Source organism: Acanthochromis polyacanthus, chromosome 2 (genome assembly GCF_021347895.1).
Source record: "Acanthochromis polyacanthus isolate Apoly-LR-REF ecotype Palm Island chromosome 2, KAUST_Apoly_ChrSc, whole genome shotgun sequence".
Lineage (NCBI taxonomy): Eukaryota > Metazoa > Chordata > Actinopteri > Pomacentridae > Acanthochromis > Acanthochromis polyacanthus.
The window spans coordinates 45,951,368-45,966,678 of record NC_067114.1 but is presented as its reverse complement, the minus strand read 5'-3'; the positions used below and the strand labels follow the sequence as shown (position 1 = coordinate 45,966,678).

Here is a 15,311-nt window from a genome sequence, read left to right as displayed (position 1 = left end):
AAAAAGTCAGGTTTTTAGCTTGAATAGTTTCTGTTGTTCAAATATATGCAAAGAAAACCTGCTGAAAGTGGGCCGAGAGGCAGGGTTTTTTGGAGAAATGATCTGAGAAATATTTGATATATGCAATTAAAATGTCACAGATACCATTTTAATAAAGTTTCAACCAGATCAGAGATGGCTGAGCAGAAGGATCCTGATGATTTAAGGTGGAATAACCCTCAATCCAATTAGTAACTGGTGAAGATTCTCTGTCTGAACTGTGACTTTAACGACGGGGTCAAACAAATCCTCGTACAGAAAACAAAAACCGTGAACTCAGCCGTGCACGCTGGCAGCATCTCTTTGAAGCTCCGTTTACAGCCGATGCTCCGTTAACGTCGCACATTCAGTCGAGTTTTAGCTCCGACTTGGTCTCCAAACCCCCCGAGAGAACACCAGTGGATTCCTAGCAGCTCAGCATTGTTTACCTTCTTTGCATTTCTGCTGCGGAAGAAGAGCGCAGTCAGCTGGTCGGAGCTCGTTTACCGGCTGTAGCGCCCGCGGTTTCTCGTCACGAGGTCAATTAGAGCGGCGAACGGCGAGCATGGAGTCCGTGAGCGGGACGGAGGACCAAAATAATGAGCTAAAACGAGGCTAAAAGCTGTAAAGAGCTGCAGTCTTACTGGGGTTAGCATCCCTTTCATGTTACGTAGAGCTTTTTGATTCACTCCCGGTACAAGAATACTGCTTTATCTACAGTTTTTATAAAATATGCACACAAGGGCATTAATAAATTCCCTCTAGTGTCCAGGTTACAGTCTATTTTACAGTCTTTATTGGTTTTAATACTGAAGAAAGCAAAAAAAATGCACCTCTGAAGCTGCTGACATCAGTGGTTTAATGATCCACTGCTAGCATAAAAATATTGTTATATTTATCATTTTAAAAGGATTTCAGAAACTATGAGCACTGCAAAGTCATTAATTATCTTTAATGTCCATGTTATTATCTATTTTAGTGGATTTTTTTTGCTCTAACTACTCAAAACCGCAAATAATTCAGATTCTACAGCTGCTGGCTTGAATAGCTTGATGCTATTTGATTCATATTAGTTCAAAAATGTGGCGTTATCTACAAATTTAAAAAAAGCTCTGAAGACTATAACCTCCATTGAATAATTAATGAAGTGTAGTGTCCAGGTAACCATTTCATTTCGTGTAATTTTGGTAAAAATACCGGAAAAAGTAAAAAAATCCAACTTTGCAGCTATTGGCTTCAGCAATGAGATTTGATTGATTGTTCGTATAAAAATATTGCTCTATTTAGCATTTTTAAAAGGATTTCATGAATTATAAACATTGGAAAGTCATTGATTAACTTCAATGTCCATGTTATTATACATTTTTGTGTTTTTTTTTGGTCAAGCTACAGAAAAAGTGAAAAACAAAACAACTCTACAGCTACTAGCGTCAATGATTACATGATATTTCATTCATTGTTAGTTTAAAAATGTTGCTATGTTCATCATTTTTTAAAAGGACTTCACAAACTATGAGTATTGTACATTCATTAATTAACCTTATTGCCCATGTTATTATCTATTTTAGTGCATTTTTTGTGTAACGACTGAAAAAAGTAAAAGAAATTCGAACTCTGCAGCTGCTGATTTTAAGAATTAAATGATTTTTGATTCATTATCTGTTTAAAAAACACAATTTTAAACACGGATTTCAGAAACTGAACATTTCATATTAATTTAGGAGCTCTAGTGTCGGGGTCGCTGCTTAATTTAGTGTATTTTTAGTTTAACTACTGAATAAACTGCAGCTGCTGGCTTCAGCTTAAGGACGACCGCCAGCTTTTATTATTTATAATGAGGTTGCGTAACGACAGCAAGATGAGCGATAAAGTCAGAATTTATTCGGCGGAAAAACACCGACTGTGAGAAGACGAGTGTGTGTTAGTGGGATGCATTAAAACACGAGCAGAGTTGTCATAACAGCGGGAAGATTTACGGCCGAGGGTCGAACGTTTGGTTGAATTCCCAGCAGGTTTCAGCTGAATCTAAATTATCTGCACTATTCATCCGCAGCACGTGTAAAATACATGAAGTACTCCAGCGCTGTGACGTTCAATCATGCATGATTTAAAACAAATAAAAAGGATATTTTACTAAATGGCCTCAGTTCAATAATTAACTCCAATTAATTTTGAATTTGTTGAATTTGGTGGATTTTCCTGCAGAAGTTCGTTTTACTGCAAAGAGAGTTCATTAAACGAGAATATCTGAGGAAATACTAAAGATAAAAACCTGAAATTTTCACTCTTATTTCTCCTTATCTTCTGGACTCTGAATCTGTAATACCATAGAAATAGATCAAATTATCTCCGATTACTGGTGAGCTGAAATATGAAAAAAAAGGAAGTCGTTATGAAAAGCTCCACCCTTGTCAGCTTGTGATTTTTTTTCTGCATAAAATGTCGCGATATGTAGATTTTTAACCAGATTTCATAAACTATGAGCATTGCACACTTATTAATTACCTCCAGTGACCAAAAAATTGTCTCTTTTCGTGTATTTTTGGCTGTAAAGATTCGCTGACACAAAACAGAAATCGATTTTAACTTTAAAGATATGAATCCATGGATCGGTAGGTCTCAGGATCGATCTTTATCTACTGTGGGGCGATTGACATCCAGTTTTAAATAGTTTTGTATGCAACTGTAGCTTAGAAGGGTTCCAAAAATGCCTAAAAATGTGCCTAAAATGGCTCAAATTTGACCTCATAAATAAGTGTGTTCTCTAAGTGATGTCCAAGTTTGTCAAAAATGACCTGAAATATGTGCAAAATGACTAGAAATTACTCAAATTGATCCAGAACTTGTTAAAAATCCTATTTAACTAATCAGAATCTGTCCAAAATGAGTTAATGTCTAGGATGACTGAGAAGGGTTAAAAAAAATGACTAAAAACGGGTCCAAAATGACTTCAAAATGTCTGCAAACTATTCAATTTTTCTTTAAAAAGTAGGAATTATCCACAGTTACAGTTTTAGAAACAATTTGTGGTCCTTAGCGGTGGATGTGTTGTAGGATCACAATCATCAGGTCAACACATGCAATGTATGCACCTATTACAAGTGTTTCCATGACTGTAACTGAAGATACGAACCTGAATGAGCTGCTGATGCGCCACGTTTCCACAGTAAAACGTCTGCTGGTTGTCCACGAAGCCTGGAAGCTCCGTCTCCTCCACTTCCTCTCCGCTGAGCATCAACACTCTGAAGGGGAAAAAAAGACACACTTCTGAGATAAGACACGTTCGTCAGAATCGACTTGCTTATCTGGGATTCTGGGGGAAAAGAAAAAAAAAAACTCACCGAGTCTGACCCACGAACGACAGAACCAGCATGTCGTCCGTCTCCCTGCCTGCCTCGGATCTCAGCGGCCACAAACCTGCCAGACGAACCCAGAGAAAGTGTTAGAAAGAAAAGTTTATCTCTGCAGGGGAAAAGGAATACGATATCCAACCGTATTTTTAATTTCTGGATGGTGGAAATGGGAAAAAGTGCAAAAATTTCAAAGTAAGGTGGCATATAGGCCTCCCTGTAGAGTGTATTTGCGTGGATGGATCCATATTTCTACTAAAATACAGTCTCTGGTCCACATCTCATCAACTTTTCAGGCTCTAACATCAGTAGAATCTGATGTGTGGAAAGTTTGACCAGACAAGGTTCCAGTTTCCAAAATGTCTCATAATTGTCCTGTATGATTTGAAATGCTCCAAAAGTGTCTAAAATTAGTCCTAAAGTTTCTTGTAATGATCCAAAATGACTAAGAACTAGTTGAAAAGTGTAAACTTTGCAAACAAAAGTGCTATTGTGTCTTCATAAAGTTCTAGACCTCTATGAACACCTGGACTTCTATGAACACCAACATCTAGACCTCTATGAACACCAACATCTGGACCTCTATAAACACCAGCATCTAGACCTCTATGAACATCTAGACCTCTATGAACATTTAGACCTCTATGAACATCTAGACCTCTACGAACACCAACATCTAGACCTCTATGAACATCTAGACCTCTATGAACACCAACATCTAGACCTCTATGGACACCAACATCTAGACCTCTATGGACACCAACATCTAGACCTCTATGGACACCAGCATCTAGACCTCTATGGACACCAACATCTGGACCTCTATGGACACCAACATCTAGACCTCTATGAACACCAACATCTGGACCTCTATGGACACCAACATCTGGACCTCCATGAACACCAACATCTAGACCTCCATGAACACCAACATCTAGACCTCCATGAACACCAACATCTAGACCTCCATGAACACCAACATCTGGACCTCTATAAACACCAACATCTAGACCTCCATGAACACCAACATCTAGACCTCCATGAACACCAACATCTAGACCTCCATGAACACCAACATCTAGACCTCCATGAACACCAACATCTAGACCTCCATGAACACCAACATCTAGACCTCCATGAACACCAACATCTAGACCTCCATGAACACCAACATCTAGACCTCCATGAACACCAACATCTAGACCTCCATGAACACCAACATCTAGACCTCCATGAACACCAACATCTAGACCTCCATGAACACCAACATCTAGACCTCCATGAACACCAACATCTAGACCTCCATGAACACCAACATCTGGACCTCTATAAACACCAACATCTAGACCTCCATGAACACCAACATCTAGACCTCCATGAACACCAACATCTAGACCTCCATGAACACCAACATCTAGACCTCCATGAACACCAACATCTAGACCTCTATGGACACCAACATCTGGACCTCTATGGACACCAACATCTGGACCTCTATGAACACCAACATCTGGACCTCTATGGACACCAACATCTGGACCTCCATGAACACCAACATCTAGACCTCCATGAACACCAACATCTAGACCTCCATGAACACCAACATCTAGACCTCCATGAACACCAACATCTGGACCTCTATAAACACCAGCATCTAGACCTCCATGAACACCAACATCTGGACCTCTATAAACACCAGCATCTCGACCTCTATGAACATCTAGACCTCTATGAACATCTAGACCTCTTTGAACACCAACATCTAGACCTCTATGAACATCTAGACCTCTATGAACACCAACATCTAGACCTCTATGGACACCAACATCTAGACCTCTATGAACACCAACATCTAGACCTCTATGAACATCTAGACCTCTTTGAACACCAACATCTAGACCTCTATGAACACCAACATCTAGACCTCTATGAACACCAACATCTAGACCCCTATGAACACCAGCATCTAGACCTCTATGAACACCAGATTCTGGTTCCTACCAATGAGTACACATCAACATTTAGTCTAAATATCTAAAAACTGGAACACTGTCTGGTCAGACTTTCCAGATTCTACTGATGTTAGAGCCTTAAACGTTGGTGAGATGTCGACCAAAGACTGTATTTTCATAGAAACATTAATCCATCCATAGATATATACAACTACAGGAACTTTATGGAGACATAACAGCCTCTTTGTTTTGAAATTTTACACTTTTAAACAAATTTTGAGTAATTCAGGATAATTCTAAGCCAATTTAAGACCAATATTAGACATTTTTGGAGACTTTCAGGTCATTACGAGACATTTTGGAACCTGGAACTGGAACCCTGTCTGGTCGAACTTTAATACATCAGATTCTACTGATGTTAGAGCCTCAAAAGATGGTGAGATGTCGACCAAAGACTGTATTTTAGTAGAAATATGGATCCATCCACATGTGATATGCAGACTTTAATAGCCTAAAAAGACAGAACAAGATAATAAGGTAGAACTGTGAAAGCCATGTGCTATATTTCATTTTCATGTCATTTTTTAGGTGCAGTATTTCATTATTATGTGTGATATTACCTCTAAACCCAGTATATTTGATCTCATTTGAGCTTATTGTATTTCACTGATGTATCCTGCTTGTGTATTATCTACTCTCCAGACACTGCATGTCTTATGTTAGGTCATTTAGTTTTTATTTTCAGAGCAATACCTGGCATAAGAGTTTCCCTCAGGACTACTAAACTTTATTTTATCATAATATAGAAAGTTACTCTGCACGGTTCTGTGGAGTAACAGAAATACGATATGGAGCTGAAGCCTGGATCTTTAACTATTCCATCTGTCAGACGTTAACATGTTGGAGGAAGCCGTGGAGCCTCTCAGAGCCATTGATTGGCTGAGTGAGTAATTGCTTCTCATCGAGAGGCCGAGAACGAGTCGGCAGCTGAGACTTTTAGGGCAGCGATGGTCAATAAAGAGCTGAAGCCTAACAAGTGGGAGCAGACCTCGACCGGCCCTGTTTTCCTCTGAGAGGAGCCTAATTTTCTGGGATTAGGAGGCAACCGCTGGCGTTTAGAGGCGACGGAGCTCAAAACAAAACGCCTCCAAAGGGATTCCGCCTCAACGGTTCGATACAAAGCTGGAAAACGTTTGAATCAGAAAATAGAAAAGTCTGATATTCCTGCAGGAATGACGAAAAAGAGGCCAAAAACAAACGGGTTTGATCGGCAGCTGATGGTGTTTAATGTTGAAATGATTCAGATTTGGTTGTTTTTTAATGTTTTTGTCAGAAAACGGTAGATGAAAAATGTCTTGTTTAGTCAAAAATGGTGTAAATGGTGAAAAATGTGTATTTTCCAAAGTTCAAGATGACAAAAGCTGTTTTGTCCACAAATTTTCAGTTTACTGTCACCAAGGAGGAAAAAAAACAAAAAATATTCACATTTAACAAGCTGCAATCACATAATTTAGACCTTTTCTTTTCTTCGAAATAACTAATCAAACCCCTTAATCAATTAATTTTACAATTTATAAACAAATCAATTCAGCAAATCAACAACTCACTGACGACAAATGTTTCTAATGAATGAAGCTTTTTTATGGCAGAAAATGGTGAAAAATGGTGAAAAAATTTGTATTTTCCAAAGTCCAAGATGACAAATTTGTTGTTTTGTCCACAGATAATGAGTTTACTGTTTTAGAGAAGAATGAATAACTCAGAAAATATTCACATTTAAGACGCAACAATCACAAAATTAGGACTTTTGTCTTAATTTTTCTTCTAAGACTGAATAAGTGATTCGTTGTTTGGTCTTTAAAATGCCAGAAAATGCTGAAAAATGTCTTGTTTCGCCTCAGGATATTCAGTTTACTGTCACCAGGGAGGAAACAAACCAGAAAATATTAACATTTTAGAAGCTACAGTCAAAAAGTTTGAACTTTTCTTGTCTAAAACTGCTCAAACTGAATAACTGATCAGCTTTTGGGTCGCTGAAATGTCACAAAATGCTGAAAAATGTCTTTTTTTTGTCAGTTTATTGTCACAGAGGACTAAATAAACCTCGACTGTTCATGACACCAGACTCTCAGAACAAAACGCCTCCAAACTGAACGGATCTTTCTGTCCTCGTCGACGCACCGAGCCGAGACCTTCTACGTCGGTCCGTCTGCTCGGGGAACAGCTGGAGCAGACGTTCTCCGGCTCGGCCGTCGACTCAGCGGAGGATTGAGGTGCAGATAAAGCGGCGGGCTGAACACACAAACCTTTGATTCCCGGCAGGTCGATGCTGGCGTGCTCGTGAATCCCAATGCCGTTGCGGATGATCCGGAGAGAGCCCTCTTTGAATGCACCGGAGCAAGTCACCAGCTGAAGGGGGCAAACAGACGAGAAGACACACAATCAGACAGCAGGCTGGGCTTAGAGAGTCCATCCACATCTATTTACGGTCTATCTCTGGGGCCCATCAAACTGTGTCTGATTTACTAAAAAAACACTCTAAACTCTGGTCTTCTGCCATCCTAAAAACGGATAAAATCAAACTACAAGCTCAAAGAAGACGGAACAAAGCTCATTCATGCTATTCATGCTCATATATTCTGCATGTCTGCTGTAAATAAACTCACAGATGTTAACCGTATGCACAAAGCAGACAAAGTTTTTGATCCATTTCTCTATAAAAAACATTAATTTTCTGAACATTTGGTTCATTGTTTGATCTCTAAACTGTCAGAAAATGCTGAAGAAGCATCTTATTTTCTCTAAAGATACTGACTGTACTGTCAGAAATGTAAACACATCAGAAAATATTCATATTTAAGAAGCTACAAGCAAAGATTTTTGACTTTTTTTGCTTTAAAATTGTTTAAACTGATTAACTATTTAGTTGTTTGTTCTCTAAAATGTCAGAAAAAGCTGAAAAATGTCTTATTTTGTCCAAATATATTGAGTTTACCGTCATAGAAATGTTAACAAACCAGAAAATATTCACATTTAAGAAGCCAAAATAACAAAATTTCATTTTTTCCCCCTTTAAAACTGTTCAAACCGATTAAGTAATTACTTATTTCGCCTTTAAAACGTCAGAAAATGCAGAAAAATGTCTTATTTTGTCCAAAGATGCTCGGTTTATGGTCACCAAGCAGTAAATAAACCAACAAATACTCAAACTTAACAAGCTCTAATCAAATAATTGAGCTCTTTTCCGCTACTTGGAAACTACTACCCAACAAGCTAATGGTCTCTGTGCCATTAGATGAGGAAAACTAATCATTATTGCATCAAAATGACTTTGTTCTACGCGTTTCATTTCCAAATAAACCCATAAATGACCCATTTGCATGAAGCAGACAAAGCAAACACTGTGCTTGGTCCAATTCTTCACCAATTTTCAGTGCAAGTCAATACTATGAATTTATATCTTGAATGAGCATCTAAGTACAATAGGAACAAAAAAATATTCATTAATTATCAATGTTCATGTTAGAAAACCACTAAAACTACACATTACAAATTGTACATTAGCAGTAATGTAGTTTTAATCAATAAATCACAAATATGTGCAATTTTTGGTTTCCAAGTGCAGTTTTATTTCCTGCTCTGGTTTTATTTTAGCCCACTTATTTCTATTTTTACTAACCACACTTAGTCTACTCGGTGCTGCATTTATTATTAAAGCTGTATCTTATTCTAAATCAAAATCCGTCATAAATAATCGTGATCATCATCTGCAGCAGTCGTCATTTGAAGTGAGAGCCAAGCACGGTGGTATTTCTGCAGGATTTGTGAATCGGTTTCCAGTTTTCCCTCTGAGGGTTTCATTCTGAACACAGACATCTCTGCCATCCAACGCCCTGGAGGTAAATAACTCTGGTGTGAGAGCAGCAGAATGTTATTTATTCATCCAGTCACGGCGCGCTAACAGGATTAATATCAGAGCCCACATAATCTGAGCCGCCGCCACCTGAACCTGGCAGCTCCACCGCCTCCCTCCAGCCTGTTCTCAGATGCCCTCCACTCTCCACGTAGAACGTCGTCGCTTACGTTGGTTTTTTAATCAGAAAACAGAGTCGCAGCTGCTCAGGTCGGGTCAGCCATTATCCTACAGCTTGTCCGTCAGCCTTTCCTGTTTTGGAACCGGTCTGCATCAATTAGCCGAGGGCCAAAGCGCTGTGGATCGGCAGCAAACGGCAAATTAAAATAAACTGTGTCAGGCTGAGATGGATGCTGGTTCCGACCCAGCAGAGCGGCTCAGCGGACCGCTGCCGTTGGACGGGCATCAAGCTCCCCGAGGCCCGCCGTCCAAAGCTGCCAACTAAACCTTCTGTAAAAACCTTCTGTACTGCATCTCCGTCCTCTGGTCTCCCTGCTGCACCCACGCAAATGTTCACATCGCAAAAACTGTGAGGTTTCTGCAGGAATGTGGAGCAAGAGCAGACGCCAGCTGCTCGCCTTCAATGTAAACACGATTAATGTTTGGTTTGAAATGACGTTTATGTCAGAAAATGAGGAAAATGTTCATCAGAGACTCCCTAAAGATGACAAATGTCTGGTTTTGTCCAAAGATATTCGGTTTAATGCCACTGATAACGAAGATTTTTTTTCTTTTAGTCTCTAAAATATCAGAAAATGATAAAAAATGTCTTGTTTTGTCCAAATATATTCAGTTTACTGCCATAAAAGACTAAATAAATCCTAAAGTAATCATGTTTAATGCGCTAAAATCAGAAAATTTTCACTTTTTTTGCTTTAAAATCATTTAAACTAATTAATTCATTAGTGGTTTGGTCTCTGAAATGTCAGAAAATGCTTAAAAATGTCTTATTTTGTCCAAATTTATTCAGTTTATGGTCACAGAAGACTAAATAAAACAAAAATATTGCTGTTTAAGGCACTAAAAATCACAAAATGTTGCCTTTTTTTCTTCAAAACTGTTAAAGTTAGTTGTTTAGTGTCTAAAATGTCAAAAAATGCTGTGAAATGTCTTGTTTTGTCCAAAAAAGAACGATGAATCAGATGCTAAAATCACAAACTTCTGACTTTTCTTCTTTGAAATCATTTAAACTAATTAATTCATTAGTTGTTTGGTTTCTAAAGTGTCAGAAAATGATGAAAAATGTCTTATTTTGTCCAAATATATTCAGTTTACTGTCATAGAGGACTAAATAAATCCTAAAATAATCATGTTTAATGCGCTAAAAATCACACAATTTTCACTTTTTTTGCTTTAAAATTGTTTAAAATAATTAATTCATTAATTGTTTGGTCTCTGAAATGTCAGAAAATGATGAAAAATATCTTATTTTGTCCAAAGATATTCAGTTTACTGTCATAGAGGACTAAATAAATCCTGAAATAATCATGCTTAATGTGCTAAAAATCACAAAATTTTCACTTTTTTTTCTTTAAAACTGTTTAAACTAATTAATTTATGAGTTGTTTAGTCTCTAAAGTGTCAGAAAATGATGAAAAACTTATTATTTTGTATAAAGATATTCAGTGTATTGTCATAGAGAACAAAGAATAAGACGCTAAAATCACAAACTTCACAAACTTCACTGTTTGATCTCTGAAATGTCAGAAAATGCAGAAAAAATGTCTTAACATCTTCAGCGTTTACAGCTGCAACTGTCACGTAAAATAATAAGGATTAACCAAACGAAATAAACTGTATTATGGAAATAGCTGCTCGTTAATTTAATAAATGTCGACTAATCTGTAAATTGTTGCTGCTCAGATGTTAAAATTTAGTCCCACAAAACGTCAAGATTATGAAAAAAGACAAAGAAAATAATAATTTAACGTATGGAAGTGTCTTTGTTTGGTCCTAATTTCTTCTTCTGTGTTCGAAGCTCGTCTAAAAATCCTAAATTTCATTCCAGAAGCCTTCAGTAACTCGGGTAGAAAACGACAGCTTGTTTCTGCCTCTCAGACAGACGACACACAGCTTATATCATCTCATCCTCTGAACACAAACAAACCCATGAGCGCAGACGATAACGGATTGTTAGGATTCCAGCAGACGGGTCGTCGTCGCCGTCACTTTTAAAAGGCCGTAAATATTATCAGAGCAAATTACACGCACCGAAGCAGAGACAATTCAGGTTGGAGGCGCATTTCTAACACCGAGGGCAGCTGCAGTCCGGCTAAATCAAATCAGACGAGATGGTAGACGCACGTTAACGTCTGGAGAGCGAAATAAAGACGCAGAGTCGCTGTAAAAACACTGCAGTTGGATTTTCTGAAACAAAAGCTTTGTTAAAAATACAAAAAAAAAAAGATTCTGCAGGTGTGATATGAGTTCAGACGCCCTGAAGCCTGAGGAAAATACAGACTGAGAGGGTTTTTTTAATCACTTTAAGTCTGGTTTTTGGTTGTTGTTTTCATGCCAGAGTCAACACCGAAGCTGATCATCAATATTTGAAACTGATATGCGTCTTATTTATAAAATTACCAGCATGTGACAGCAGAGAACCTGTCATTAATAGGTAGACTTGTTCAATAAAAGGGGTATTATAAGCAATTACGTACAATAAAAATAGGAGAGGTGCGACACTGAAAAGCTCTGTTCAATGATCAATCAATCGAATTAGATTGATCAATTGGTCTCCTGCAGCTACAGCTGTTATTATTCTCCATTTTCTTAATCTTAAACTGTTGGATCTTGTTATTTTTATTGACTAATTCTCAATAAAAATAACAAAATACGACACTTTGGCTCAGATTTACGTCACTCTGTCATTTTGTCCCGCCCACTGCTCCATCTGATTGGCTGTTATACGTCACGACTAACCGCCAATCAATACTGGAAGCGATTGTTTACACTGAGAGAGACGAGCACATTATTAGACTGTAGGTGACTTAGCAGAGCTGTGTTTGAAGGTGAGGTAGAAGAAACTGTTGAAGTACGCGAGCATGCCCAGTTTACCCAGAAAACACCTGAACAATTCAGCTGTTGCTAGGCGCACAGTGCTAGGCTAATGCTAGCTGACACTACCTGGAGAACTGGAACTTCCTTTTAAAGTCACATTAACTCTGTTCTTTTACTGCCCACTGAGGTCCACCTGTTAAACCTTTCATAATTTTGTTTTCCAGACACTGCTTCAGGGTAACGTGTGGCTGCCTCCTGATTTAGCTGCTAGCCGTTAGCATAGCCTTAGCCACTGTTAAACCAGCTGTGCTTCTTCTTCCATTTCTGCAGGTTGACTGTCTGTCAGAACGATTACTAAAATTAATGTGACTTTAGAAAGATGTTCTGGTGCTCCAGATAGCGTTAGCTGCACGCTAGGAGGCATGGTTAATCTCTGGGTGATAGCATTAGCCGAGCACCATTAGCAGGATTATTCTAGTTGCACTGACACCAACAAGTGTAATATTTAGGTGTTTTCTGTGTAACTGTGAAGCTGTGGTGCTACATTTACTTCCTGCGGAGGTGCTAGTAAGTCGCAGTGTGAAAACAACAGCCCTCGGTGCTGTTTGGCTGTCCTGTGTGGCGTGTAACCAATCAGAGCAGACATTACCGACTACAGACAGAGCTCATGTATTTTAAAGGTAGCTAATTAATAAAAACAGTAACACTCATAGTTTAATCCCTGACAGATACCCCAAGAAACCTTCTGCATGTAAGATAATTCCAGGATTGTTCTTTAAGATTTACAGAAATAAAGACTAAAGTCCTCACCTGTCCTTGTCCCTGCCTCTCCAGGTCGACCACACACATGTCAACAATCGGTCCCAGGTTGGTGAACGTCTCCATGACGGCCACGTACGAACCCTGATCGTTGCTGTCCACGTTCAGCTGCACAGAAATGGAAAAACCTTCTTTACAAATGAATGAAAATCACATCAAACCGGCTGCAAATGATACTTTTATTGTCAACTAACCTATTGATTATTTTCTGTAATTAGCTGTTTAGTCAATAAAATGTGAGAAAAAGCGGGAAAATGTTGATTTGAGTTTTTTCAGATCAAAAAAATGTCTTTTTTCGTACAAAGATATTCAGTTTCCTGTCACAGAGGAGCAAAAAAAACCACAAAATATTTCACATTAAAGAAGCTGAAATGGGAGATTTTAGCTTTTTTTCTTCTTAACTTCTTAAAAACTACTACGACTGCTCAATCCTATCAACAGAACAGAAACAATAGACAGAATTTATTGACAGAATTTCAATGAAGCATTTCTACTCGAGGATGATTAATTAGTTAACAAGTAGTCAAACAATTGTTGCAGCTCTCGTAAAAAAATATATTTAACTCTAATATTATATTTTAAACAATCAGGAAAGCAAATCAACAGTTGAAATATTTTCAAAAGACAAGTAAAACTGAATAAATTCATGGTCATTTTTGTCGATTATTAAAACATTTTGAAATTAATTCAATAGTTGATAACCAAGCGATTGATTGTCGCAGCTCTAATGTCAATTTTTAAAGTTGTTTCCAAGCAATAGCAGGATTATTACGGTCTCAAAATGCCAAAAGTCACTTCCAAATAGGTCTATTAAGCATTTTCAAATGTTTCAAATAAGATAATTAAAGCCAAAAACAACATTTTAACTTCATTCTGCTCCTTTATTCTTTTAAACTTGATGCTTTTGTGTTGAAATCTGATCTAAAATTCAGAATTTCATAAAGACAAAACATGTGAGACTGTTTTGTTGCGGCTCACCTTCACTAACTGGGAATCTCCCAGTCTGGAGCCCACAAACACCACGCCGTTGTCCAGGTAGGTCAAACACTCAGCGATGGACGTCTGTTAACGTCGAGACACAAACAAGAGATCATTAAATCTCCTCATTAGTGTGCAGATTGTTTTCTTGAGAATTCACAAAGCAGAGAATAAAATCTTTGTCTTCATTTAGCTGGTTTTCCCCAAACAATGGACAATCTTGAACCACATTTTCTTTTCTTTTGCATCTTTACTTGAAAAATCATTCAGTAATCGCTGCAGATTCGTTTTCTGCTTCTGTATTCCGATCACACTCTGTTGGCAATTACAAAGCAAACTCTGTGTCTGGCCCAACTCTCTGTAAATACCGGAGTAAATACTAATTTTCACAGTCAAACTTGAACGAGAATACAATTACACTTAGTTAAAAATGTAATCAATAGTTTAGAACAGGGGAGTTAAACTCATTCTAGTTCAGACCTCCAGTGACCAGTAAAACCCCAGCATAATGATCTGTAAATAACCACAACTCCACGTGTTTTTCCTTTGTTTGAGTGCAAAAAAGTTCATTCTGAAAATGTTCACGTTTAAGGAATTGTGTTTTTACAAAACATCATGAACAACCTGACATTTCTGAAGAAAAACAAATTCAGTTTCATCAACATTCATCCTCAGTTCATCATTTCCACATTACAGAGTGTCTACAAAGAAACACAACATTTAGTCACAGCTATGTGGAACTGAATTATACAGTATTTTACTGAGTGATCAAAATGACAAAAGTCAGACAAAAAGAGACACAAAACAACAAAAACAAGACCACATATTACAAAAACGAGACACAAAACGACAAAAAATGAGACAAAAGACACGAAAGGAAAGAAAAAAGAGACAAAAAAATAGACAAAAAAGTTACAAAGTGACACAAAAATGGACAAACGACAAAAAAACACAAAAACAATACACAAAACGACAAAAAAATTGACAAAAGTCACAAATCGACAAAAAAGATGAGCAAGAGAAAAAAAATGACAAAACGACACAAAACAACGAGTAAAGCAAAAACACAAAGTGACAAAAATAAGACAAAAGATAAGCAAGATAAAAAGGAAACACAAAACAACAAAAAACGAGACAAAAATTTGGACAAAACGACAAAAACGATACACAAAACAACAAATGAGACAAAACACAAAGACAAGTCAGACAAAAAGAGAAAAAACAACAAAACAAGACAAAATCTTACAAAAACAAAACACATGACAAAGAATGAGACAAAAAATT

At 37.6% G+C, this 15,311-nt stretch overlaps 1 protein-coding gene across 1 annotated transcript in view; it reads right to left on the bottom strand.

Annotated features, from left to right (window-relative positions):
• ddb1 (damage-specific DNA binding protein 1) overlaps positions 1 to 15,311 on the bottom strand; it is a 103,881-nt gene that overhangs the window by 58,756 nt on the left and 29,814 nt on the right. Inside the window, exons 8-12 of the mRNA XM_051940430.1 lie at positions 14,028 to 14,111; positions 13,041 to 13,157; positions 7,627 to 7,729; positions 3,360 to 3,435; positions 3,152 to 3,260 (exon numbers count right to left, since the gene is read on the bottom strand). Of these exons, the coding sequence (XP_051796390.1) occupies positions 3,152 to 3,260; positions 3,360 to 3,435; positions 7,627 to 7,729; positions 13,041 to 13,157; positions 14,028 to 14,111 (489 nt within the window). The remainder of the gene's footprint in view (positions 1 to 3,151; positions 3,261 to 3,359; positions 3,436 to 7,626; positions 7,730 to 13,040; positions 13,158 to 14,027; positions 14,112 to 15,311) is intronic.